Source organism: Culex pipiens, chromosome 2 (genome assembly GCF_016801865.2).
Source record: "Culex pipiens pallens isolate TS chromosome 2, TS_CPP_V2, whole genome shotgun sequence".
Lineage (NCBI taxonomy): Eukaryota > Metazoa > Arthropoda > Insecta > Diptera > Culicidae > Culex > Culex pipiens.
Window position 1 is genome coordinate 110309228 of NC_068938.1, and position 27779 is coordinate 110337006.

At 38.7% G+C, this 27779-nt stretch overlaps 1 protein-coding gene and 1 long non-coding RNA gene across 4 annotated transcripts; both read right to left on the reverse strand.

Moving 5' to 3' along the window:
• Positions 1–1510: 1510 nt before the first annotated feature.
• Positions 1511–26594, reverse strand: LOC120422795 (glycoprotein-N-acetylgalactosamine 3-beta-galactosyltransferase 1-like). 3 transcript variants are annotated; one of them, XM_052707940.1, is made up of 7 exons: positions 26237–26593; positions 19489–20332; positions 9559–9963; positions 2727–2865; positions 2441–2661; positions 2219–2376; positions 1511–2151 (listed from the first exon to the last, which is right to left on the reverse strand). In XM_052707940.1, exons 2-7 carry the CDS (start codon positions 19505–19507, stop codon positions 1879–1881), a joined length of 1215 nt encoding a protein of 404 aa, XP_052563900.1. In that variant the 5' UTR covers positions 19508–20332; positions 26237–26593; the 3' UTR covers positions 1511–1878. The 3 variants fall into 3 exon arrangements, with proteins under 3 accessions (XP_052563900.1, XP_039442271.1, XP_039442270.1); XM_039586337.2 differs by lacking the exon at positions 19489–20332 and having other exon boundaries at positions 26237–26594; XM_039586336.2 differs by lacking the exons at positions 19489–20332; positions 26237–26593 and adding an exon at positions 10034–10102.
• LOC128092886 (uncharacterized) lies at positions 6627–7700 on the reverse strand. The gene is made up of 2 exons (XR_008212069.1): positions 7429–7700; positions 6627–7385 (listed from the first exon to the last, which is right to left on the reverse strand). It is a non-coding gene; the product is annotated as an uncharacterized LOC128092886 (long non-coding RNA).
• Positions 26595–27779: the final 1185 nt, after the last annotated feature.

Below are 27779 nucleotides of genomic sequence, written 5' to 3' on the forward strand. Positions count from 1 at the left end.
ACAGCACGAGATTTTTTCGCGTGCAGTACAATGTCACAGCGCCCACTAAAATGTTCGCTGTGCCTACTTGTTAACCCTGGTTACCACATATCATAGCTCCAGGGAGTCTTTAGATGACCCAAGACGAAAGTAGTCTACCATTGGTCCGTGGTCAGAACCGATCGAAATCTTGCTTGTTACGTTGGTACACCCACAGATTTCAACTCTAGGGAGTCTTAAGATGACTCAGCACGTTCATACACATCAGCAAAGTAGTCTACCACACACACTGAAGTTATGCGGGTATGATCAGAGGTCAAAATCACTGATTTCTTCCTTGTTACGGCGGTAGACCCACCGGTCTAGGCTCCAAGGAGTTCTTGAATGACCCAAAACATCTTAATAAGTTGTTTCAACAGTGCACTACAACCTTCCATACTCACTGAAGTAATCTGGGTAGGATCCGCTTTCAAAATCATGAAGTTTTGACTTGTTTCTATGATAAGTCTCCGTTTCACACGGTTTAAAACGAAAAAACAAATCGACGTCGTCGTGCTATCTTGTCGTAAGTAGCTTTTTGACGCTCCGAGATAAACGCGTTTTAATGTTTGACCTTGAATAAACAAAAACTTGGGCACGCAATGAAAACAATAACAAATCCGTTTTGTTTGGCTGACCATTCGGGGCACTGTCCCGAAGTTTGGTTGAAGTTAGTTGCTGGAGTCCCGAGTTATAATTAAAAAAGTTTGCTGTAGTTGGAGAAGTACGTGCGTCAAACGCGTTCTGACCTGAAATCCCTTTGGCCACTTGTCGCCCTTAAATCAATTTTCAGAGAGTGACAAGATAGCAAAATTAAATCGTCTGTTACTTACTTGAGTCATGAAATATTAACAAGCAACGTTTAGAAGTGATTGTCAATCATGTTTTGAGTGGCTTTTATCGATTTTCTGTAAAATGAAATTTTGGAGATTTTCTACATGTATGTAAGTTAACCCCTTTAGTGCTAATTATTTTTGATAGTGTTGTCACATCTTCAATGTTTTAGGCTCACCTTTCTAAAAATATATAAAAAGACGGGTTTTCTTACAAAAACCACCCTTTTTACAATCTTCCGAACTTTAGCCAAAATCGTTTTTCAGCATAACTTTTGAAGTACTTTCCTAAACTTCATAATATTAACTAGGGTCTTATGGGACCCCAAGGCGGATGAGACGAAACGGTCCAAATCGGTTCAGCAAGTCTGGAGATAATTGAGTGTATTACGAGGTCGAGTTAAGAAGTTCATTTTTCTAGTGATTTTATAGCCTTTCCTCAGGCAAAAAGTTGGTCTCGTTCGTCTACATCCTTGGATCAGCCTCCATACAAATTTGACCATCCTCCATTGAATTTTTCTGTTCAAATTTCAAGGAAAGCGATGATTAAATCTAGCTGGAATTTTAGGGAGTATTTGAAAAAAAAAGATGGAGTTTATATTTAGATTAAATTAAATCATGAAACTAAGAGTGGAAATCAAAATAAAAGAACACTGAAATAATCGTATTTGGTTCAAACGCATTGAAATATTTTATTACGGAGATTCGTTAGATACACATTTCGATAAGGAATGGGTTGCCTTCTTCACTTGGTACTCTCACTTAGGAAAAAAGGAAAAAAAAACTTTGGTATATTTGCTTCCTACAGCATACATATGAATTAATATGGCTTTCTTTATGCTTAAATGCCTACAGACTTCACTTTGTACGTACGAACTAGTTTGATCAACACGCTCACTCTCATTCACTCAAAGTTTTTTAAAAAGGACAAAACAAATCACTCGCACCCGTTAGCTATTCGACCACTGAGATAGCTATGATAGTTGTCATCATCATGGTTGGTTGGTAGGTAGTACCGTTGTTAGTACTATTCGAGCAGTAAATTATCCTCCACCTCGCGTTTTTCTTTGGTTTCCGTCGCTTCTCCGTCTTGCCCCGGCTGCTGCGGACTCTTTTCCGTCGTTTTGCTGAGATCGTCCGTCTGGACCACGTCCGCTAGTGATTGCTTCTTCGGCAGTGGCTGCGAGTGGGCAACGATTCCGTACGGTCGCAGGTGGTACACCAGATAGTCTAGTACGTACATTTGGTTGGGCGACACGTAGTGGAACGAGATGGCGTTGTCCGAGCAGCAGTCGAGACCCTGGGGGAAGACGTTTTTTTTTTAATTGTAAGTTTATCTTTCAAAAGAATTACTCTTCAACTCTCACCTCATCAGTTTTGTAGTAAATGTACTTCCAGTACCAGAAATTTTTGTCCACGTGGTTCGGAATCAAATGATGTTCCGGGACAAACGGGAAGAATCGACCCCGACCAAGGGAGTCTCGGGAGTCTCCCGCAAGCACCTTGACCAATTCCATACATTTGCCTAAAAATAACACAAGTTTGATTGAAAAAGCTTACTAATTTTCTTCAAAATTCGTAAAACTAACCCATTTCGACATCCTCTGCGCCATCATTGTCCTGCCGGCAGTTCTTGTTCGGGATAGCTTCCTCGACAAAGCGCTTCACGGCCGTCTTGCTGAGGACGTAGCCCGCCCCACCGGACATGTAGCCCTGCTTGACGAACGGCTTAAACTTGCACCCAAAGTAGATCGGGATGCTCGGCGAGTACGGGTACAGCATATATCTAAGGTTTTCTAGCACTACGTAGCTAAGGGAAGCGAAAACCAAAAGATTAGTCAGCGGAAATTGAGCAAAAAAATTGAACTGCCTTACGTGTCATCATCCGCCTTGATGAACCAGTCGGCATCGTCCAGATGATGCTGGTAAATGTACTTGAAGGCTTCCTTCGTCTTGGCCCAAAGATTATCACGGCCTTCCTTCACTGGCAGCGGCACCGAGTCGAGAAGTGGGTCTGCAAAAGAGAAACAAGTTGCAATTAGGAGCGCTGAAAAGATTTTGCAACGAATTGATTTTTGGATAGTCCGAAAATTTCCCCCAACTTAACATCCCTGAGAAGTGCTGAAAATGTCAGGGGTGATGACTCGAAAATCGGCGACGCTGACACGAATTTTTGAGATCCATTCACTGAACCGTAAAACCGTGACATAAACAAACCCGGCGCAGTCGTGAGTGCCCTAGCTCATTGAGCAGCTGCAAATCGAGCCAGTATTCGACCAACGCTCATTCGACGTTGCACGCACACACATAAAGAAACAAGTTTTTACACAAAAAGTTTGTATTTATGCGTGGAAATGTAATTTTTAATATAAGTTATGGTTGTTTTAAGTGTTTTGCACAGTATAGAACCATTCAATTGTTTAAAAATAGTCAAAATAGTGTTTTAAGAGGATTTTACGAGTCAGTCATATGACACGAATTGAGTGAGTGTAGCTCATTTTTTCACGTCTCTCATTCTCCAGCAGCCGACCGGCACGAGTCAGGCGGCAGTGGTTGAATAGACACAGTAGGCTTGCAGTCACATGCTAGCAGAGCAATTCCAGCTCAAATCAGGAATTTTTCTGGTACTTTTGTACCCGACCCTCTCCGATTTCAATGAAACTTTTTAGACATGTTATCCTAGGCCTATATAAGCCATTTTTGTGTATATGGAGCCAATTGCACTCGATAATGACATTTGAGAAGGGTGTAAGGGTTTTAAATATTTTTGTATTTTGTAAATTAAATATTGCTGTATCTCGAAACCGTTGCATCGTATCAAAAAGTGGTCAAAGACAAACTTGTAGGAAATTTGACGGGCTTTCCGAAAAAAATACACTGAAAGAAAAATACACGCCATTTCTATGAGATTTTTTGATTTTTAAGTTTAAAAGTGAAATTTTAAGGTGATGTCACGATTTTTTTTCGTTCAAAATTTTTGTGGAAATAGCCTTAGATGTATCAAAAAGACTCACGAAAAATGCAGGATGGTATATCTCTCCTAAAAAAATACAAAAATCATTTACTAAACCTGTTTTTTTGAAAAGTGGTCTAAACGTCAAAATTTTCAAAAACCCATAGTGGGAATCGATTCCCCAGACAATTTTACATAAAAGTCTCCATATTGACCATTGTCCTATGTCCAATCCTTGGGAAGATACAGCGATTTTAAAAATAAAAATGTTGAAAAAATGGGTTTTTTGTGGTTTTTGGCAATTTCTATATGACAGACTTGTTTTTTCAGTCTCGAAAATATTTTTACCGGAAAGCTCGTCCGATTTCCCATAAGTTTGCCTTGGACAGCATTTGAATTGGATGTATGGGCTTACAGATATAAGCATAATTACATTGCTCTTAACTAAAAATAGTATATTTTTTTCAGTGTGGTAGAAACCTGGATAGTAAATGAGCTTACGTAAATATTAGAAAGAGTTAAATTGAAAAGCTGTTAAAGGCAAACTTATGGGAAATCGGACGAGCTTTCCGGTAAAAATATTTTCGAGACTGAAAAAACAAGTCTGTCATATAGAAATTGCCAAAAACCACCAAAAAACCCATTTTTTCAACATTTTTATTTTTAAAATCGCTGTATCTTCCCAAGGATTGGACATAGGACAATGGTCAATATGGAGACTTTTATGTAAAATTGTCTGGGGAATCGATTCCCACTATGGGTTTTTGAAAATTTTGACGTTTAGACCACTTTTCAAAAAAACAGGTTTAGTAAATGATTTTTGTATTTTTTTAGGAGAGATAAACCATCCTGCATTTTTCGTGAGTCTTTTTGATACATCTAAGGCTATTTCCACAAAAATTTTGAACGAAAAAAAATCGTGACATCACCTTAAAATTTCACTTTTAAACTTAAAAATCAAAAAATCTCATAGAAAAGGCGTGTATTTTTCTTTTAGTGTATTTTTTTCGGAAAGCCCGTCAAATTTCCTACAAGTTTGTCTTTGACCACTTTTTGATACGATGCAACGGTTTCGAGATACAGCAATATTTAATTTACAAAATACAAAAATATTTAAAACCCTTACACCCTTCTCAAATGTTATTATCGAGTGCAACTGGCTCCATATACACAAAAATGACTTATATAGGCCTAGGATAACATGTCTAAAAAGTTTCATTGAAATCGGAGAGGGTCGGGTACAAAAGTACCAGAACAATTCCTGATTTGAGCTGGAATTGCTCAGCAGTGAACAGACATTTTGATTTGCTTCATGTGTACGCTGGGTTGGAAACTTTTTGCAGGCCTGTCCCTGAGAGCACCGACCACTCCAGGTTGTGGCCAATTCTGTCGATATGTTATTTCTTATGATCGGTATCAAAAGCCATGAAGTGTGGTACCCATATTGCCCAAACTAGCATCGTAAATTGTTGCGTTCCATACCACTCCTAATACGGACGGGAACTTCAAGGATCTGATTGAGAAACGTCACGTAACGCGCAACACTTTTCATTTTTCTGGATTGACACCGCATTCGAAATATATCTCCAAACCACTGATGGTTTGACACTTTTTTTTAGTTTGTACCCCGATGGGTTGACAAAGTCAAACTGAAAAGTGACAAACTGTCACTTTCTACACGAGACTCACACTTACTAGGAAACCAAACGTTTAGTAGTTTGTGTAAGCGCCATGTAAAAAGCAGGGATACCACTCAGATCCCCTTTTCGAATTCCCGACTTTTCCAAAAACTCAAATAATAGCAATTTCTTTTCTAAAGAATGATTTTTAAACAAAAAACTCTTTATAAAAATGTAAATATTAACAACCAATAACAAAAATCTAAAAAAACATTTTTGACATTTTTCGTAAAAACAGAAACTTAACAACAGTTAAAAAATAAGACTTCAAAAATGAAAGCACTTATATACCGATTCAGAGTAGAAACATAAACAATTATTGTTTGAAATATAACTGAAAGCTTAACAGTACTTTTAATTTCCATGTTTATTTTCAAAATTGGAAAACGTATAGTTTTTGGCAGTTCGCTTCAACTGGAAATGGCAAAAAGTTGAAGATAACTGAATTTAAAGTTCATTCTTAAAAAAAATTATTTGAAATCAAAAAACGCTTAAAACATGATAACTGTAATTATTCTTTCAAAGAATTTAGAAAATATCTAGAAATTCGTTAGAAAAAACAAATTCGCAAAGTTCCTATCCCAACTTTTTAAATTTTGATAATATTGAAATTTTGAATCAATGTTGAGCTATCTTGTTGACAGTTTTTAACTGTTTTAATTTTTTTCTATGCAAAATTCAGTTTGATAAGATTCCATGTTTTATTCAAAATTATTGAAGTGATAAAATACTATAGATGCAATAACTAAAATCAAAATTTTAAGGATTTTTTTTTCATGTTTTCAAAACTTAAAACAGTTTTTTTTTATTTTTCAATCAGAACTAACAAAGATTGGAATTATTGAATTGAGGCTCTATTTTTATGACAGTTTTATTTTTTTTTTTTAAGTTAAATGTTGCCTTTTGTTTGATAAACTAAAATTAGCAAAAAAAACGTTACTTGAGCAATTCTCTACGAAATCGGTCTTTTTTTTAGAATTTTAATTTTTGTATTTTTTAATCCGACTGAAACTATTTTTTCCGATAAGATCGGAAAATTTCACGAATGATTAATAATTAAACATTGTAAATCGGACCATTAGTTGCTGAGATATCGACGTTAGAAAACGGTGGGTTGTTTGGGTGTGACTTAAAAAACATAAATTTTCCTGTTTTTTTTTTTTTTTTTTTTTTTTTGGGAAGGTGATCCAGCCGCACATCGTTGATGTCGAAACCTCTAAACTGGGCCCTCGTCCTGTCACGTCCGTCAGTAGTCTTGTCGTACATTACAACTAGAATCAGATCTGCCAATGAATTAGTACACTTCGACCAAATAAACACTGACGCTGTATGGATCTGACTCTAGAATAAATGCACAGTGTGTGTTATTCATAAGTCCAAAATGTTCAATTATTCATATAAGTCCAAATATTCATTTGCGGATAACTACCTAACTTGAATTGAATACAAGATTTAAAGCAACCTATCCGAAAGCTACTCTTATCTCAAATCCCCGACATTTTAATTATTAACCAAAAAAAAACGTTTTTTTTTAAACCTGTCTGGCTTCTTTTAAAAAAACAAAAAAAAATAACAGTTGATATTTTACAAGTCGTGAATTGAAAAAGAGACGACCATTTGTTCGTCAGAATTCCAGTAGATCCTCGATTCGCAACAATGGTCGATACAATCATAATCCGACAACCGTTAGTTCAACAGATCAACGAATTTAGTCCGATATCATTTCACTATTGATTGATCGAGACTCTATGGAAATTTTGACAAATCAGAATGGTTTTTATGCTACTTGAATGAAAATCACCGATTCTGATAGAATTACTAAATTCACTGTTACTAATTTTGTCCCTAAATAACTAAAGGCAAAGTATAAAAAGTTGATATTTATAGTTGAAATCCTAAATTCTACAAACACCATTTTTTTTAAACCCGCATCCTAACCTGACACCCACATTAAGATAGGGAAAAATCACATATGTAGCGGTTCATTGTACAAATGTGATATTTCCACTATCGGAGAACCTCCTTGTCTCGATGACAGCTTACCGGCCATCGATTAAGCCCTGAGACTGCGCCAAAGTGGGTTCTCGCAGCATGAAGTGGTGTCCATGTGTAAAAATGGAAGCTTCAGCAATATACTAAACACTTCGATTTCAATTCCACATCGAATCAAATCATACTCTTTGCCAAACAAGCATCAAACCTATGACACTCATTATGACAAAACCCAGGGTAGAAAACATAAATTTTCCTGTTTTTAAACCTTTTTCATGGCAATATCTCAGCAACTCAGTTCAAAAAAGAAAAATATAGATAATTTTCTCAGCTTTTCAAAAATATTTTTTTCAAAAGCGGGCGAACATGTGCACTAATTTAAAAAAATGAACTGCGACTATTTTCAAAAAAGTTACTTAAAAATGGCCTTAACTTGAAAACGGTGCTTCTTATCAAAATTTCACTTATGTACTTTTTGATTGCAAATTTGATTTTACATCGAAAAATGAAGTCGAAAAATGTTTGCGACCAATAATTCGATTTTTTGAAAAAAAAAAATAGTATTGAAATGATTTTTCAATTTTTATGCATCATTTTTGTATGGACAGCTGCCAAATTTGTATGGAAAATTATATGGACAAACTAATTATGCAAAATGGCTTCTTTGGGCATACCGAAGGCACCAAAAAAGTTTCAGTCGTATTAAAAATACAAAAAAAATCGAATGACCGAAATCTGAGAGAACTGCTCACTTGATCCACCCTAAGGTGGTTGAAGCCTTCCTCACATTGATATAGTTATATTTCCCAACAATAGATCCGGACAACATTTTCATCAAAATATCTGAGATCTAGCCTCTTATAAGTGTTAAATCAAAACATTTTCATTTTTTTTTTACAGCAAATCACACGACTCTTTTTTGGTGAATTCTCGATTTTCGTCTCGGTTAAATGATTCTAGAAATTTTGTAAAGCCTTTAAAGAGCGGATTCGTTAATTAGAATTTTGCTGCCTCGAATGTCCGCTAATTCGAACATATTCCAATTTAAAAAAGAAAAAAAAATCAAACCATCCACATTAACGACCCCCGGGTCTTTTGTGGTCTCTATTGCAAGTTTCTGCTCGAACCTAGGAGTCCGAAGGCTTAAATGGGGAGGGCACCTCTTTCTACTCCAAGGAACCTTCCACCCCAGTGTTTGAACTGACGACCTTTGGATTGCGAGTCCAACCGCCGCCAGCGATTCCACCGGAGTAGGCTTGGTTTGGTGTGTTGTTTGTACTTATGGCATGGAGACGACTCCTACACCTGGAATGACTTAACGGCCTAACAACCAAGGCCGGGACCGACATTTTACTTCCTCATCCGATGGAAGGTTGGAGCAGATGGGAATCGAACCCACAATCATCCGCTTACAAAGCGGACAGCGTAACCATTCGGCCACGCACTGCCACTCAAAAAGAAAAAAGAAATAATCATCAAATTTCGATACCACGCTCAAAACCCAAAAAAAGTTGAAATTTTTGAAAAAAAAAACACGGAGGGGAGTTGGGCGGTTTGAAAATTTCAAATTAAAAGGCCATTTTGTTTTAAAGCAATAATAGGGTGACAATAAAAAAAATCGTCATCAGAGATACCCCCTTTAGGTAAAAATAAGTAACTAAGCAAAATTTGAGCAAAATTGGTCGCTATATCGAGTAAAATTTAGTGAAAAAAAATCTGTTCTTAATCTTAAAAAAAATCACTTAACAATGATCCGACACATTTAACGCCACCTTTCGACGGCATTTTGAAATTATTTTTTTCTCCATACAATTTTCGATTTGGCACAGTTATTTATTTTTACCTATAGAATCGAGCCAACAATTTTTTTTTCCTGACACCCTAAGCAATAATTGTGTTGCTGAATGCAGACATATTTTGAGTTAGCAAATTGAACAATCGATTGCTAAAAAAATCAACCCGTACTTTTAGTTAGAATTACCAAAATGTTGTTAGAGTTCCCCTGGCTGGTCTTTCCGTGAAATTTAAATTAAAAAATAAACCAGATGGACTTGAATTCCAAAAGCCCAAATTAAATTCTCACCTGCAGTCGAGCTCATAAAGACCAGCTTGTTGCACCGCGAGCCCCACGTACGTTTCACGTGCAGCGCTTTCTTCTTGTGATTGCTCGGATTGGTCATGATCCAGCAGAGCACGCGCACTTCCCTGTACAGTTGACTGGCGAGCGAGCTGTTCTCGTGCGCGTGGGCCTCCTCGTGCTCACCGTGGAAACCCACGTCCTGTTCCGGCCCCGCAGCATCCCGCAGGTCGTGCCCCGTGTGCGGATCACTCACTATCGGCGGCGCAGCGTCCTTGGAGTGGTAATATTCCGGCAGCCACGGCGCACGATTCGAGGTGCTCGATGTGATGAAGGTCGCGAACATAAAGCCGAGCACCGTGCCGAAGATTAGGGTGACCAGCGTTCGCGGATGGCCATGGTTGCGGACACCTTGGGGAGCGAAGAGGAGAGAAGAAATATTAAATACTATCAGTAAATAAAAAGAAACTTTGCGTTTAACCTAATTTCTTCTCCATTGAAGTGAGTGTAAAGTTAGAACAGTTGCTTTCGACAGTTGCACCTGAAGTGAGCCCCGAATCGTCAATAGGTCGTGCATAAGAATGACAATGCTTGCAAATAGATCATCTCCAATGTGTGGTAGTTAGTTGCGTTGCACGGTTGAAACGTGTGCTGATGCGACCTCAGACTCTATCGTAAAAGACAAATTTATGCTTTTGCATGGACGAAATGCCTGGGCGTTGTTATACTTTAAAAAAGTTTTTTTTTCGACACTAACCGAAGATATAATTTCCCCCCTTTGAACGGTTTGTTATAAATTAAGCTAATTTAAATGACCAATTTGAATAAAATCAATGTTTGAACAATTGACACATTTTATAAGCTATTTTAAATTCAAATTTGTCGATTTTTACGTCTTACAGCTACTAATTACGTTTCTCATTCGTAGAAAATATTTGTTAAGCAGAAAATTTCCATTTCCAGTCATTTGATAATAAAGTAAACCAAAATAACTTAACCTTTTTGTAAAAAAAATTAAAGTAAATCTTTCCCAGTTCCTGAGGGGAACACCCTTGAAGAGTATCGGGGCCGGCATTTACAAAGCGGATTCAGTGACAGTTTATTAATCAACATAATGTTAACATGTTAAGGTTAATGTTAACATTCCATAGGTCGCCTCCCTAAGGTGTCGTGATAAGGTCCAGTTTGTGACAATACACTACCTTCCCTTTACTAAGCAATCGATTCCAGAAGGGAAAAGATCACCAGTTGTGTTGGTCCGAGCCGGGATTTGAACCCCGATCTACCGCTTACGAGGCGGAAGCGTTACCACTGGGCTACGTGGCTCGGTCGGCCTCGGTTAACCTTTTTGCACCTCTCGTTTATAGTCGGTTCATCATGAAAGAGGCTTCAAAATTATTCAATTACTATTATTCACGCCTTATTCTAAAAATTCTAAACAAATTTGACGAATAACTTTTATAATATATGTTTGAAAGAACAATGAGTAAAATAGATAAAAGTGTGATTTATATAAATAGATATTTTGGAAACTAATAATTGCGAAACAACTGGACTGGTGTAAAATGCCTTTTTAACAGGGTGACCACTCACATCCCATTTTCAAATTCCCGATTATTCTAGAACCTCAAATTACAGCAATTTCTTATCTAAACATGATTTATTAAAAACTATTTTTTTTAAAAAGGTAATATAAACCACCGAACAAAATTTCAATATGATTTTAAAAAATCGCATCGGGTCTCCTAAGTGTGAAGGTATAGCACGGGGAGAGGGCACCTATATTTACATTTCAAAAATTTTGCGTCCACCTCGGGATTCGAACCGGCGACATCTGAATTGTGAGTCCAGTACGCGGTCCGACACAGGAAACTTAACAATACATTCCAAAAATAATTCAAAAATGGAAACACTCATTATTTTGATTCAGAGAGAAAACATAAATGTCTGATTGTCTTAAAAATATAACCGAAAGTTAACAATGCAATTTCAATGTATATTTTTGAAATTGCTAAACACCAAAAAAAGTATTCTTGATTTTAAATGAAAAAGAGGATTACAAAAAGTTAAAGAAAGCTGAATTTTAGATTTTATTCCTAATTTGTTTTATCAATGAACGTTTTAATCATGATTACAGTTTTTTTAGGAATTTTATTGAAAAAAAATTCTGCCAAGTGCCCTAGAAAATTATGAAAATTTTGGTACTTAATTTTTTGAATCAATGTTGATCTATCAAGTTGTCACTACAGTAGTTGTTCGGTAACTGGGCTGAGAACGTAGCCCAGTCACCGAATGTTGCTCGTTAACTGGGCTGAACAAAAAATAACGAGGGGACCACCGATGCATAATATTTTCCAGATGAAATATAAAAATAAAAGCTACTCAAATTTATTTACAATGCTTACTTCTTATTTTTCTTTAATTGTAACTTTAAATTAAACAAAAGTTTGAAAAAAGTTTTTTTATTTATTGAATATGATTTTTGCATCCATTAACCCCTCAGTCATTTTGGTTTGTTTTGGTTTTTTGACGTTTGTCTGCTTTTTAAGTGGGCTACGGCCCAGTTATCGAGCGCCCAGTTAAAAAGCAGCCCAGTTAAACAACGCCCAGTTACCGAACAACTACTGTATTTAAATGTCTTATATTTTTTCATTTAAAAATAAGACTTAATGTTTGCCCCAAGGTTTGCCCACTAAGTTTAAGCGAAATGTTTGAAAAAACAAATTTCTTGAATATATTTGAAATAACTTAAACCAAAATTTTTTGAATAATTTTTTTTGCAGTTTCAATATTTTTCATATTTTCTATGCGTATAAATAGTTTTCCATTTTTCCATTCAGACTGTTTAAATTTTTCGAACACTGAAAATCAAACTTTAATTTATCTAGAGTAATTTTTCCAAACCCACAATTTTTTTGTTAAGGTCAAACATTTGGAAAAAATATTTCAAATAACTTAATATTTTTTTACATTTAAAAATATTTACCTCAAAAAATATTGCCAAACTCAAGCCGGAATCGTTTATCGAATATTCAAGCAATGTGACAGAATAAAACAGAATCATAACTTTACGCTGGCCTTAGTCGTCGAAATTAAGCTCTATTTTCATATTAGTTTTTCATTAGCTTTGTTGTTGTTTAAAGTAAGATCACAGAAAGCAGCAGTTGAGTGTTGTTTATATACTAATTTGAGGCCGGATGGATGGATACACGAAAAACCATTCCGAAGACCTGGCAACCTTAACAAAAGTTATGAGTCCCATATTGTTTTGGTCACCGAGAAATGATGTTAATTTAATTTTAATCGGACTTTTTCGGTGAAAACTGACAGTGGCAAATGGGCAGTATTCATGATTGCTGAGAGTCGCAGGACTCTCGCCCTTTGCTATTAGTAAGTATCCAGCAAAGCAAAGGGTATAGCATGCATTTGATACTGTCAACTCCCATTCGGCTGTGTTCTCGTCGCTGTCATGTTGTAAACTGGAGCCGAGGGAGGTCCTGTTGTGAATTCTAGTTGGAGGTGGTCCGAAGATCATTGAAGAAGGTAGAATTCGCCATCACCCAAGACACGAAGGCACGAAGGATAGACCATGTCTTGGAGGGTGAAAGGATGATAGGATTTAGTGATAATACCACAATTTTAATATTTGTTTTTCTCTCTTATTTCAGACAAAATGTCTGGTCCGAATCCAAGGTGTTGCAGAAATCTTCCACTATACAGAATGGGGTCTTCCTTCTATCATTTCCTATATTCTGAAAAAGGTGGTGCCCCGAATGTGGACATATAGTTTATCACATTTACTCCATACGGTGTGAACGTGACATGCTGTATGTTTGCTCTTGGTGCATTGGCTATTTTCAAAAACAAGCTAGATTTTTCCTATTATTTTAAGATAAAATTTAGTAAAATCTATCCATCTATTTATTTTGCTATTGCTATAACTTGTCCCTTACCTCACAAACTTTAACTACTCTATTCGTCAATCTTGGAATCGCAATACATTATTGTAGAAATGTAACTGCTGAAAAAAATTGGTAAGAAATTTGGGCATAACTGTTATTAATATGATTAAAGGTACGTTCAATCTGTTTTATTATATATATTAACTATTCTAGTTTGTTTGTCCTGTCCCATATTTCACAACTTCAGTTGTTTTCTTGTAAACTTCTCGTTACAAGTTGGTAGTTCTGTCTAGTTGCAAAATAAGGTTTCTGTATTCTTTCTTTCTGTGTTAGTCTGTTATTCAATGTTCGATTTTATTTTACATTGTACTTATCCCATTTTTTCTCTTTTTCTCTTTCATGTACCTTGCGAGCATACGATGACCGAAAAAGTCATTGTATCAGCCAACACACGTGTATTTTTCACAAAGCCGCGAAACAGAACAAGTATTTTTATAAGTGCGTGAATAACAATCGGTCGTTGAAGCTCAAAAAATGTGAGAACAATATCGCGCCGTGGTTCAGTGATAATAAGGCGAAGAAAGTAGACGACGATTCCGCATGAAGAATATAGCGGAAATTATGTGTTAATTGCACAATGGATGAAGGTTTGAAGTTGACACTATCAAAAGGGAATGGTAAGATGCAATAGTAATATTGCTAGGTTTGATAGTGTCAAAAGGTAAGATCAAGGAATAAGGATTATATGAAACTATATTGTCATAATTATTGTATTCACTGAAATATCTATCCGCTTCCTACCCCCAATGTGTCCTGCACTGGGGGTGCTTGGCGTAACTTCGAGTTGACTCGGGCCGCCCGAGGAATTATGTCGTAGGTGGCTCTTACTACTTTACTTTACTTTTACTGCTCGTACAACCTCCGGGTCATGAGCTGTCTCCAGATGCGCTGCCACTGAACTCGGTCTTGGGCTGCTACTCTCCAATTCCGACTCGGAACTCCCACACTTCTCAGATCTTCCTCCACTTGGTCTAACCACCTCGCACGTTGCGCCCCCCTCCGCCGCGTTCCAACCGGCTCCGAATTAAACACCAACTTCACCGGATTGATAGTCTGGTTCGGTTGGCGCGCATCCAGCGCGTCCGGCATTCTTGCGACGTGTCCGGCCCACCGGATTCGGCCAGCCTTGGCGACCTTCCGAATACTTGGCTTGCCGTAGAGTTGCGCCAGCTCGTGGTTCATCCTTCTCCTCCATACAGTGTTCACACGCACGCCGCCAAAGATCGTCCTAAGCACTCGCCGTTCGAAAACTTCAAGCGCTTGCAGGTCCTCCTCGAGCATCGTCCACGTCTCGTGCCCGTAGAGGACGACGGGTCTTATCAGCGTTTCGTACATGGTACACTTTGTACGCCGGGAAAGGTGACCAGACCGTAAGGTCTTGTGGAGTCCGTAGTAGGCACGACTACCGGTGATGATACGCCTCCGAATTTCTCTGCTGCAGTTGTTGTCCGACGTAACCAACGATCCGAGGTACACAAACTCCTCCACAACCTCGAACTCGTCGCCGTCGATCGTCACGCTCGGTCCTATGCGAGTCCTAAGGGACTCGGTTCCTCCTGCCAGCAGATACTTCGTCTTCGCAACATTCACCTTCAATCCAACCTTATCCGCTTCCCGCTTCAATTCGGTGTACCGCCTGGCCACATCCTCGAACGTTCTGCCGACAATGTCCATGTCGTCGGCGTAGCAGATGAACTGGTTGGACCGGTTGATGATCGTGCCCCGCATGTTGAAGCCCGCCCGCCTCATAACACCTTCAAGCCCAATGTTGAAACAGAGGCCGGAGATACCGTCGCCTTGTCGCAGTCCCTTGCGCGATTCGATCGGGTCGGACATCGCTCCCGAAATCCTCACGCTGCACCGTGCCCCGTCCATCGTCGATTTCACCAGTCTGATCAGCTTCCCGGGAAAGCCGTTCTCGTACATGATCTTCCATAGCTCTTCGCGATCGACCGAGTCGTACGCGGCTTTGAAATCGATGAACAGGTGGTGCGTCGGGATCTGGTACTCGCGACATTTTTGGAGGATTTGGCGTAGCAAAAAGATTTGGTCCGTCGTCGATTTCCCCTCCACAAAACCGGCTTGGTACGGCCCAACGAAATCCTTTGCTCGCTCCGACAGACGACAGAAGATGATCTGAGACAGCACTTTGTAGGCCGCGTTGAGAATAGTGATGGCTCGATAGTTCTCACATTCCAACTTGTCCCCCTTCTTGTAGATCGGGCATATTACTCCCTCTTTCCACTCCTCCGGTAGCTGTTCTGTGTCCCAGACCTTGACTATCAGCCGGTGTAGACAGGCCGCCAGCTTGTCCGGGCCCATCTTGATGAGTTCAGCACCGATACCATCCTTACCCGCTGCTTTGTTGTTCTTCAGCTTCTTGATGGCATCCTTAACTTCCCTCATCGTGGGTGCTGGCTCGTCCTCGCCGTCCACCATACCGCTGACGTCGTTTCCCCCGTCGCCCTGGTACTCCGCCTCTGGGCCGTTCAGGTGCTCGTCGAAGTGCTGCTTCCACCTTTCGATCACCTCACGCTCGTCCGTCAAGATGCCTCCGTCCTTGTCCCGGCACATTTCGGCTCGCGGCATGAAGCCAGTCCGGGATTGACTAAGTTTCTTGTAGAACTTACGTGTTTCGTTGGAGCGATACAGCTGTTCCATGTCCTGGCACTCCAACTCTTCCAGGCGGCGCTTCTTGTCCCGAAAGAGATGGGTTTGCTGTCTTCGCAACTGTTTGTACGACTCCTTGTTCCCACGGGTGTTGTGCAGCAGCCACTTGTCCCGCGCTGCTTTCTTCTCGTCCCAAATCGCCTGACATTCCTCGTCGAACCAGCCGTTCCGTCGAACTCGGTCCACGTACCCGATGGCGCTCGATGCCGCTGCGTTGATGGCTGCTTCCATATGGCTCCAGCAGGCCTCCAGAGGGGCTTCGGCAAGCTCACCCTCGTCAGGCAACGCAGCTTCGAGTTCCCGCGCGTACTGGGTAGCGACCTCAGGATCCTTGAGCCGCTCCAGATTATACCGCTGCGGGCGACGGTACCGGATCTTGTTGACCTCAGACAGGCGTTGGCGCAGCTTTGCCACCACCAGGTAGTGGTCCGAGTCGATGTCCGCGCCACGGTAGGTTCTGACGTCGATTATGTCCGAGAAGTGCCGACCATCGATGAGAACATGGTCGATTTGCGTCTCCGTGTCGTTTGGTGATCTCCAGGTGTACTTGTATAGGGAGGTGTGCTGGAAGAAGGTACTACGTATGGCCATGTTTCGGGAGGTAGCGAAATCGATGAGTCGTAGGCCGTTCTCGTTCGTCTGCTGGTGAGCGCTGAACCTCCCAATAACCGGTCTAAACTCCTCCTCCTGGCCAACTTGAGCGTTCAAGTCGCCGATGACAATCTTGACGTCGTGTTTTGGACACTTCCTGTACTCGCGGTCAAGAAGCTCGTAGAAAGCGTCCTTGTCATCGGCGTCGCTTCCCATGTGCGGGCTGTGCACGTTGATGATGCTCAGGTTGAAGAATCGGCCCTTGATTCTCAACCGGCACATTCTGTCGTTGACTGGCCACCACCCAATCACGCGCTTCGCCATTTCACCCAGCACGACAAAAGCTGTCCCCAGCTCGTGTGTATTGCCGCCGCTCCAATACATAGTATACCCACCGAATTCTCGGTGGTCCTTCCCCGTCCAGCACACCTCCTGCAGCGCCACGACTTCGAGACCGCGGACCCGCAATTCGTTGTGAAGAATGCGGTCGCTCCCATCGAAGTTGAGGGACCTGCAGTTCCACGTCCCGAGTTTCCAATCCCTGGATCCCCGAAAATCGGGTCGGCGATTGGATCGGCTCGCATCTGGAGCTCTCTGCACTACGGTTTTACGGCGGGTGCGTGTAGCCATCACCAACCCCCTGTCTCGCCGGAGGACCGTCGTGCCGGTACTGTTTAGAGTCCCACGCCGACACAGGGACTTTCAATCAGCCGCCCCTAACCTGGGGTACAGACGCTGTTTCGAGCCGCCCCTAACCTGGGGAACAGACGCTCGAGGGGGGGGGGGGTCCTAACTCTACCTGCTGTAAGCCGCCCCTAACATGGAGAACAGACGCTTACCTCGACGATGGAGTAGGACACCGGTTTCCTTGAGCCGCCCCTAACCTGGGGAACAGGCGCTCGAAGAGGGGGGGGGGGGGTTCCAACACCCGCTGCTGTCAGCCGCCCCTGACCTGGGATACAGACGCTAACAGCTTGCGAACACTCGAACTCCTCTTGATTCGAGCCGCCCCTAACCTGGGGAACAGACGCTCTTGGAGGGGGGGGGGGTTCTTGGTTGCGGCGGAGGGGAGGGGGGGCACTTCACTTTTTAATTCAAAATAATAACCAAAAAAAAATTTTTTTAAACTTTTCTCCGTTTTCAAAAACAAATTTTGCACACTCCGCGTTTTCCGTGCCGCGCACTTGTGTTCGTTTTCTACCACACTACACTACTGCCGTACACCACGATCAACGTGGTCGAGGGACGACGACGACGACGTTCTTTCAAAGGCGCCTGGCTGCGTGTATTGTTTTTTTCCTTCTGCTGTTGGCTTTGGCCCGTGGCCGATCACAAATTCGCGCACTAATTGCAGCCAAATTAACGACCGGCGAGCACGGATTTCACCGGCGTCTGGATCACTCAGTGTTCCGACGGTAAATACGGCCACTTCGCGACGTGGGACACTACGGTACCGCGGGTTTTTCGACGAATTCCGGCGGAACGGTCGGGAGCTACTCTTCACTCCAGCGCGCACACACACGTAGGTGGCTCGTGTACAGGTTCACTCACCTCTCCTCGCGGCAAGGTTTTCCGTAGGTCTACACTCGAACATGCAACATGGGACAGCATGAATCTTCAGCTGAAGCCGGACGAATGTATTCCGAAATTACAGAATTACAGAATTACTTTTTCGGTGAAAACTGACACAAATTTTAGAAGAAAGATGATGAAATTTTAGGTGGATAGATCGACATTGAAAGGGTGGATGTTGCTATTTAAGATGAATTTACTATATAAAGTAAAAATATTAGGAAGGCACCAGCCACCTAAAGGTGGATTAAGTAATGTTTCGATTGAAACTTGCGTTTTAATAGACCAATTTCCATTTTTTTGAGTAGAAATGTTATTATTATCAAATCTTGATTATTCACAAATAAAACCGAATTTATGCATAAACATGTGTTTTCTCATTTATTCGGATACTAGATAAGCAGCCAGAAACTGATTCAAATATCATCATATTACACATTTTTTCAAATGAATCTAAAAGTTCCAAGATCTGGCAACCCTATCTCAAGTTACGATCACTTAAGTGATATTTTGGGATGTTTTTGAAAGTGGATCTTATTTATTTGTATGTAAACAATGTCCAGATCCATAATCCGACCTATCGTTGCATAAGTAATTGAGAGACCTTCCAAGCGAGTCTAAAAGTTTGATGATCTGGCAACCCTGTCTGATGCTATGGCCACTTTAGCGATATTAATGTGCTTTTTGAGGTCGGATCATGAAAATTGGACTATGTTGGGTCCATATCCAAACCCGAGTTTCCTTCACTTGATGTCCAAAGAATGATAATCTCGGGAGAAAATTATTAAGTTAGTAGTGAGGAAGGCACCAACCACATCACTAGATTATGCTACTTTTTAAAGTAACACCCTAATGCGCATCTAAAGCACAAGAATGGCTTTAGAAAACATCCGTTTGAAGATAAAACTCTTCGCTCTCTTCCACAAAAGTGGTTCAGAATGACGGTCGTACTACTTTTTTGAAGACTGCAAAGATTCTGTTTCGTCAGCACACAAAAAATAAAAAATAAATTAATTACATCAAAATGTTGACACCCTAATGCCTACCACATTGAAAGATGCTCCGATTTTGTTCTCACCTCTCAACCAACTCTCAACAACAATTGTATATTTTGTATAACCGAAAAATAAATGGTACTCACCTAAGTCGGTAATCTTCATGGCTGCAGAATATCGCCTTCTTCTATCCACCGTGATGCTTAGCGGAAAATAGTTTCGATGTAGAACGTATCTAATATATTGCACCTATTTCGGCAGACTTCCATCTGTTCACAACTCTTTTCTAGTATTAATTAAATTCGTTCAGAACGCAATGAGTAAAATCAAACTAAGTTAACTAACTTAAATCATGAGTTCGCGCACTGGTCACAACTTTCGCAATCACTTTTCAAAGATGCACTAAACTTAGAACTAGCTCTTTTTTTTCGCGGCACGTCCCCAAAGCCAACTCGCTCGATAATGACTACGGCTAGCGAAATTCGTTACACCTTTAATTGAATCTCAACCCGTAGGTACAGTCCAGCGTGGAATTGTTGTGTTTTTGCGGAAGTAAATTAGCGTATCAAAGGGAGCAGCGTGTGAGTGAGGGAGTGAGAGCGCCGGGCCGTAATCGTTCTCATCAAAAATCAGTTTTCGCCGCGGTTTGTTTTGTTGGCTTTTGTTGCACTGGTTTGGTCATCTCGTCACAAAACTCAGTAATGAGTGTCTACTGATACGTTACGGTTCGTTTACTTCGTTTGGTTCTTGCGCTCTTTTTTTTTTAAAGCGATCCACGAATTCTCACCCCAAACGCACAATACAAAAAGGGGAAGTGAGGAGAAATGTGTGTGTGTGTGTGCTTGTGCTATTGAGTATATCATTTACTTTGTATTGTTATTCTAAATGCATTCTTTCACCTCACGTGAGCGCGGTTTTTAATTCGTTCCGTTATAGTGAGAGCTATTAAATGGTTGTGTCCGGGCGAGGTTTAGGTCGCTGTGATTAGATCTGGAAAAAAGGCAAAAGAAGAAAACTCCAATTGGTGTCTTTATCCGAAAACGATTTGGGCAATTCAAGCATTGATCCATCATAATAACTTCGGATCGAAACACTTCTAGATTGTAATATAACTTTTTTGAAAAACATTCTCTAGGAAGAGGTAAATAGTATAAATTTATAATAAATTTCCCATAGTAAATTGATTTAAGTTCCATACTAACTTCGGGACAATGGGTCATTTTTTTAGGCTAGTTTTTGAAACTTTAATTTAATAAATTAAAAACTTTTGTCTTTTTCATATATCCGTGAACCACGGAAATGTCGATTTATGCACCGAAAAATTGTCACTCAATTATCTCGGCACTGGCTGAACCGGTTTTAACCGTTTTGGTATCTTTCGATCTGTCTTGAGTTCCCATAAGACCCAAATGAATATTATAATGTTTAGTAATAAATTACTTCAAAAAATGCAAAAAAGAACATTTTGGGGAAAGTCCGGAAGATTTTTAGAAAGGTATTTAAAAAACCTAGGGGAGTTTAGTGTAATTTGGACACCCCTTTAAAAATCTGGAGTTTTTTTGAAAAGGTCCTACAAACAAAATTTTCTTTTTTTGCTTTTTGGGTGTTTTTGAATACCCCTGACTCAAGGCGGTTCTAAAAACACCCAAAAAGCAAAAAATTAAAATTTTGTTTATAGGACATTTTCAAAAAAAAAAAAAAAACTCCAGAAATCATCTTTTTCGGATATACGGTGAAAACGGCAATTTAAGTGATAAGGCTATTACTAGATAAAGCCTAGGAGTATGGACAAACCAAAAAAGATAGAATAGGTTAAGAAGTTTTGGAATAATATGTAAAAGTTTCCGAAGTCCGGTGGGCACTGCCCTAAGTTCTAATATTTTAAGTAAATCTTTCCCTGTTCCTGAGGGGAACACCCGTGAAGAGTATCGGGGCTGGCATTTACGAAGCGGATTCAGTGACAGTTTATTAATCAACATAATGTTAACATGTTAAGGTTAATGTTAACATTCCATAGCTTGTCCTAAGGTGTCTTAATAAGGTCCAGTTTGTGACGATACACTACCTTCCCTTTTCTAAGCAATCGATTACAGAAGGGAAAAGATCATCAGTTGTGTTGGTCCGAGCCGGTATTTGAACCCCGATCTACCGCTTACGAGGCGGAAGCGTTACCACTGGGCTACGTGGCTCGGTCATATTTTAAATATTTTAAGGTTGGGAAATAAGGTTTACAGGGATTATATGGCAACAAAGTGGGCAATTTTTGTTAAGGGGGTTGCTTGGACGATGTCTGAGATATGTACGTATAAATACTGTGCATTTCATCCAATTTTTCATCAAAAATTGCAATTTCTTATATTCGAATGGATGAAAATCTGATTACAGCTCATTTGGCGTTCAACTAGACCAGGGGTGCTCAAAGTATTTGGAGGCCCGGCCAAATTATCAGCTCAAATGAGCTTGCGGGCCAAATTTACGATATAAGCCATTAAAAAAAAATAAATAACGTTACATTAATTTAAAAGACAAGAAAATACATCTATCAGCTGGTGTTTTTTGAAATTTGCAGTAATTTTGTGAACAATTTCGTCAATTGAAAATAATAGAAAACACAAAAAGGCATTTTTCCATCAGTATTGTTGATTTTATTTAGTAATCTGAACAATTTATGTAACGGCGTAATTTCATCTTTAAATTAAGTGGGACTAAAGAAAATTAGTTGATAGCCAGAAATTCAACATTTTGTCGCTTGTGTGCTATCTTGTGCCATGTCTGCTGTAACAAGACAGGACATGTCACAAGATAGCACACAAGCGACGATTTAATAAAAAAAATGTTAGCAAATGTTTTAAGCACCCGTAAAGTTGAATTGCTCCCCTCCCACTAACATTTACACACAAGATCCTCTGTAATTATTTAGTCAAATGTAATTACAAAAGCCGACTCGGTCCTAACCAGGTCCCAGTACCGAAAAGGACCTAATAAAAATAATTTTATGAAAAAAAGAAAAGTTGAATTGCAATCATTATTTTCTAAAAATATAAAATTCGGAGAAAAAACATAATAGCTAAAAAAACTAAATAAATTCACTTAATTTCTAATATTTTTTTTAAATAAACCCAAACATACTCGAAATCATTCTAAACGCAGAGGAATTCATTTTTAATTAATTTCAGCTGATAACACTTCAAATTCCATTGAAATTTTAAAGTATTTTGGAAAAAACATTTTGTCCCTGATTTTTTGAGCCAATTTTAATAACGGGGGAAGGTGATGGTGCAACACTCAGTGCACTGCAGCAGCCTTATTCCTCCGATTTCGACATTTTGTATGCCTTCCTAAGTCAAATTTGAACGTTTCATAAATGTTTTCAATAATGTTTGATGAAAATTTTGACGATATTGACTAGTTTCACTCATATTGAAACGTGTGAAGTTGTTTTAATTTAATTTAAGATTTTTGAACATTTCTGATCCTAACATGGAGATCAAAATAAAAATAAATCATTAGTTTTTTATTGACAAAAATTAAAAAGGTTAGCATAAAGAAAGTTTAAAAAACCCCAATTTTGAAAAAGTATAAAATCACTTTAGAAGTGGTCAACGGGCCATTTTACATGATCATTCAAAATGGGTCCGCGGGCCACAAAAAATCATCTCGCGTGCCTCGTTTGGCCCGCGCGCCATACTTTGGTCACCCCTGAACTAGACTCTAATGTTGATTGTTTTACATTAATTTCAATGAAATTTCTAATGCTGGTTTACAAAAACATTAAAATATGAAGGGCTACGGAATGTAATTAAAAATGGATCGTCTCAGGTTAATTAGTTCTTTATAGAGATTGGTTTAGATAAATCTAAACGATACCTTAATCACTCAAAACTATACTTGTGTCTAATCCAGAATCAATGTTTAAATCATTTCAGAAATATATGTTTTATTTATTTATACTACACTGAACCATTTGTTATCTTCCTATTGAATTATAATTATATCACTAAACATTATTTAAACCATTGTGAGCAAAAAAAATCTAAATATAAAGCAATTACAAAACCAGGTTTAAGGATAAAAAAATCCTCAAAAATCAAATGTTAAAATTATTCTTCAACATTTGTCCAAATTACCCCAGAAAAGGTGTTAAACCTCTACTGCCCATATTTTTTCCGAATATTTTTATTTTTCCCGTGTTCAGGAGGTCATTTTGAGCATCTTTTGTTCTACGAAAAACTGTACTTCTCTTGTTTTATGTTTTTCTTGTTTAATTTTTAGTATTTTAATTTGCATTTATCTTGTTTAGTTTATGTTTGTTTTCGGTAGTATTAGGCCTATTCTACCACCTCCTATCATTACATTTTGCCTATCTATTTTTTCATTTTTTTTAGATTGACTTTTAAAAAAATTTAACATGTTTTTCACATTTTGTGAAGTTGGATCTCAGATATATTGATAAAAATTATGTCCGGAACAATCATGCAACCCATCCTAGAATGAGTAATCAAAAGACCTTCCTAACGAGTCCAAAAAGTTGAAGATCTGACAATCCTATCGATAGTTACAGGTTGACCACTCAAATTCCATTTTCAAATTCCCGACTTTTTCCCGACTTTTCAAGAAAATCAAACAATAGGCATTTCTTATCTAAAAAAAATATGTCAAGCAGAAAACTTGTTATTAAAAAGTCAATATAAACCATCGCCATTGAAAATTTTCGTAAAAACAGAAACTTCACAAAAAAATCCAATATTTTATTGTAAATTAAAGCACGCAGAAAACAAGTTTTAATTCAATTCAATTCGGTTTTATTGGAGAATAATCAAGGTACAATCAGTTCTTTTGCAATTCATAACAGAGTTTTGGAGTTCCTTTCAGCTGTGTGTTGCATCATAATCCATTTTGGAACAATTATTTCTATTACTATAGACGATGTATCAAAAAGATTTAAACCTGTTCCTACCAGATTTTACAAACAAGAATATTGAGATGCAAATAAAAAAATCAATATCTTGCAATTTTACATAGTATAAAAGTTGTGATTTCTATCAACACAAGTATATAAATATAAAATAAATGTGTGATAGGGGCAGGGGGGGCAGAATGGACCAGGGGGGCAGAATGGGCCACCCTTGGTTTTGGGCTTTAGAATGGATTTAGACCAATTGTAAGGCAAGGGTCTTATAAAGGACGTCAAATAACTTCACCATACCGAAAACGACGTTTGAATTCATTGTATTTTTCGAATTATGAGCAAAAATGTAAATTATTGACAAAACTACGTAAATGTTGTTTATTTCGAGGTTTTTAAATAAGCTTTCTGAAAAGTTGGGATGTTTGAAAAAGTTTGCTCAATGCTTATAACGTTACTAGATGCTACTACCAAGGTATACAAACAACAACGGAACCTTAAAATCATTTAGAGACTTGGTGGTGGAAGTGTTAAATTAAAATCCACTTGGGGGCAGAATGGACCACCCTTATCCTGCCTTATAAAAACAATCATAAGTTATGAAATTTGGATTAAATGGATTATTTCACTCCTGGTAGCTTCACAAATCACGTTTAATGCAATATTAGTTGATTTTTTAGTTGTTTTGATGATTATTTGTAAAAATAGTGTCCTTTTTCAACATATTAACACTATTTTCAAAAAAATTGTTTTGATAAGTGACTATTTTTATTAAAGTGGTCTAACTTCATGGAAACTATGTTAGAAAGGTACCTTAAGTCATTTCTTATCTCCCTTCAACGTTTTATTAGACAAAATGGCTTGTTTTCTAAGGTGGCCCATTCTGCCCCGCAGGGTGGCCCATTCTGCCCCGCACCCTGGAAAAAAAGTCGAAAAAACTTTTTTTTTTAAAGTGGCTCAAAAACAGTTTTAAGCTAAAAAAATTCATCAACCAAGTATACAACATTGAAGGGAACATCCCAAAGCATAAGCTTACTATACTGAATTCATAAGTTTTCATGTTTTTCTATGGTTTTTGGCGCATTTTACTTAGGCGGGCCATTCTGCCCCCCCTCCCCCTATATATCAACATCGGAAACCATCTTTGCAAATAGCCCTGAAACGACGGCAACGTGTGGCTCCATCTCCAGGGAATCACAAATTTCCGACTTTTTCCCGATTTTTGACGGAATCTGGCGAATTCCTGACTTTTTCCCGACTTTCCGGATTTCCCGACTTGAGTGGCCACCCTGTAGTTATGAGTACAGTTAGGTTGCAAACTATACAAATGTCAACCATTCAGAACATTTTTTAAATCATTGAAAAAATCTAAAAAGAAGCAATTTTCTGAAAACTAAAGAGTAGCAGTTCTTTCCAATGCTTCTTAAAAATCGGGACAAACTTTTTTGGAGTTCGTCTGAGCTGGCAATGCATTTCTGATGATTTAGTTCTTGGAAAAGTTCCAGATCGAATTCAAATAAAAACAAGCTTCTACTTCTTTTCCCACATAAACCCTTACTGTTGTCTCTATACAAATCATATAAAACATTTACAAAAGAGAATCTGAATCTCAATAGCAACTTTAGTTAACGAAACAAAGCTGATATTCATGAAAATTTATTGAAATAATTTAACAATTTGGTGTAATTGTGATTGATTTTATTGGATGCTTGATTTTGTGCAAAGTAAAACAGAGGGTTCACAGTTCTTACTTCCCTAATGTATTTTTTCAGCAAATTAACAGCGATAATCTGAACTCGACACCATAAAATGATTCAACAAACGCATCTTATCAGCCCAATTCTCCGCATCTTATCGGAAGGTCAACTTAGTACCAAAAAGTGTTTTCTTTTTCTTTGTTGCTTCGAGAGATGTAAACTGATAAGAACTCCGGCGAGACTGCACAATCCAGACATGAAGCGTATTCCATCTATGTTCTCCCGACTTACGATGATTTTCCATCAAATTGTAGAGATCCAGCGACGCGCGATGAGCTCAGCCACAGCCAATTATAAATTTAATATCATTTCGCTTTCGGCTTCTTCCAGACACAAACCACTCCGATAGCTGGAAGGCCGGAAGTTGTCGGTATCGAGAAGCAAAGTCGCTTTCCGGCTTCTCTGAAGCGCACCACCACAAAGCACGACACTTCACGGGTCACATTTGGCAATGCACTTTACGATAGACACAATTTCACAAATAAATTCATCCAATTTTCACAGCTAGCTTATTTTGTTGATTTATGCGAAATCGCGAACCAGCATAGAAAAACACTGCTCGCTGCTCGGACAACGAAAGGAGAGCAGCATTAATTCTGACAGATTCAAACGAGCGGTGGAACTGGTAATGAAGGCCGAATCGATGGAAGTACTAGATTAAAGCGTACTTTTAGGCGTTTTAGCGTTTTAGCATTAGCATTATAACTAGTGCCCACCCGTAGTTGCTACAGATTGTCAATGGAAACAGATTGGTCGATGATTGACAGATCCAAACTCGCTGGACACCAACTGTGGCAGTGTTGCAAGCGCAAAACATACCGTCATCATGGGTAGCATTGGGTCTGAGGGGTGAGATTGGGTCATACAAATTTCAGCATTTTTGTATGACTTAATCTCACCCCTCAGACCCAATGTCACCCTTGATGATGGTACGTTGCCAGTGCAGATTTATTTTGCATCGACCAATTTATTTCGCTTGACAATGTGTGGTAGTTTCTACTTCGTTATAGACCAGGACATCCAGAAGCTTCATCCACGTGTCACGGAAGATGAGTGCATTGCCTCAACATTCAATACTTCGGACACCTAGTTTCGCGTTGGAATCTCGCAATCGAGAACGCCAAGGCAATGCTTAAGGCTACCAACTGTACGGATTTTTTCCTTACCATACGGATTTTCGACCCTCTTCGCGGATTTTTAACAGGCCGGAATTTTTGTAGGGAATTTCACGCATAATACGGATTTGTACGGAATTTTAACAATTTTTTAAACATTAAATTGCTTTTTTTAAAAAAACTCTAGAATTGTTCTTTTAGACATTCCTTACTAAATATATTTATCCATTAAAAGATCCAAAGGCTTTCTAAAACTTGTGAAAACCTTTGAACATTTGAATTAACAAATCTAGAGTTTTTTTAAAGGTCCTATAAACTGTTGTGTTTCACATGTTATAGGACCTTTTCAATAAAAAAAAAAACTCTGGAAAAGTGTTCGTGAAAACGATATTATTCGTAAAAGCAAACTTGACATTTCGTAAACTTTTAAACGCTTAACAAAAAAAAATGAAGAACATAATGATTTGATTCAAATCACGGTTTATTTTATGAATACTTTTAAACGTGAAAGTCATAAGCACTCTGATAGAATTTTGTGAAACACAGTTTTATATTTTTAATTCTCAAATTTATTTAGTTTAATTTATCTAAATAATTCCTTGACAGTTTTTTGTTATACCATGGAGTCATATTGGCAAAGTGTACGGATTTTTGCTCAG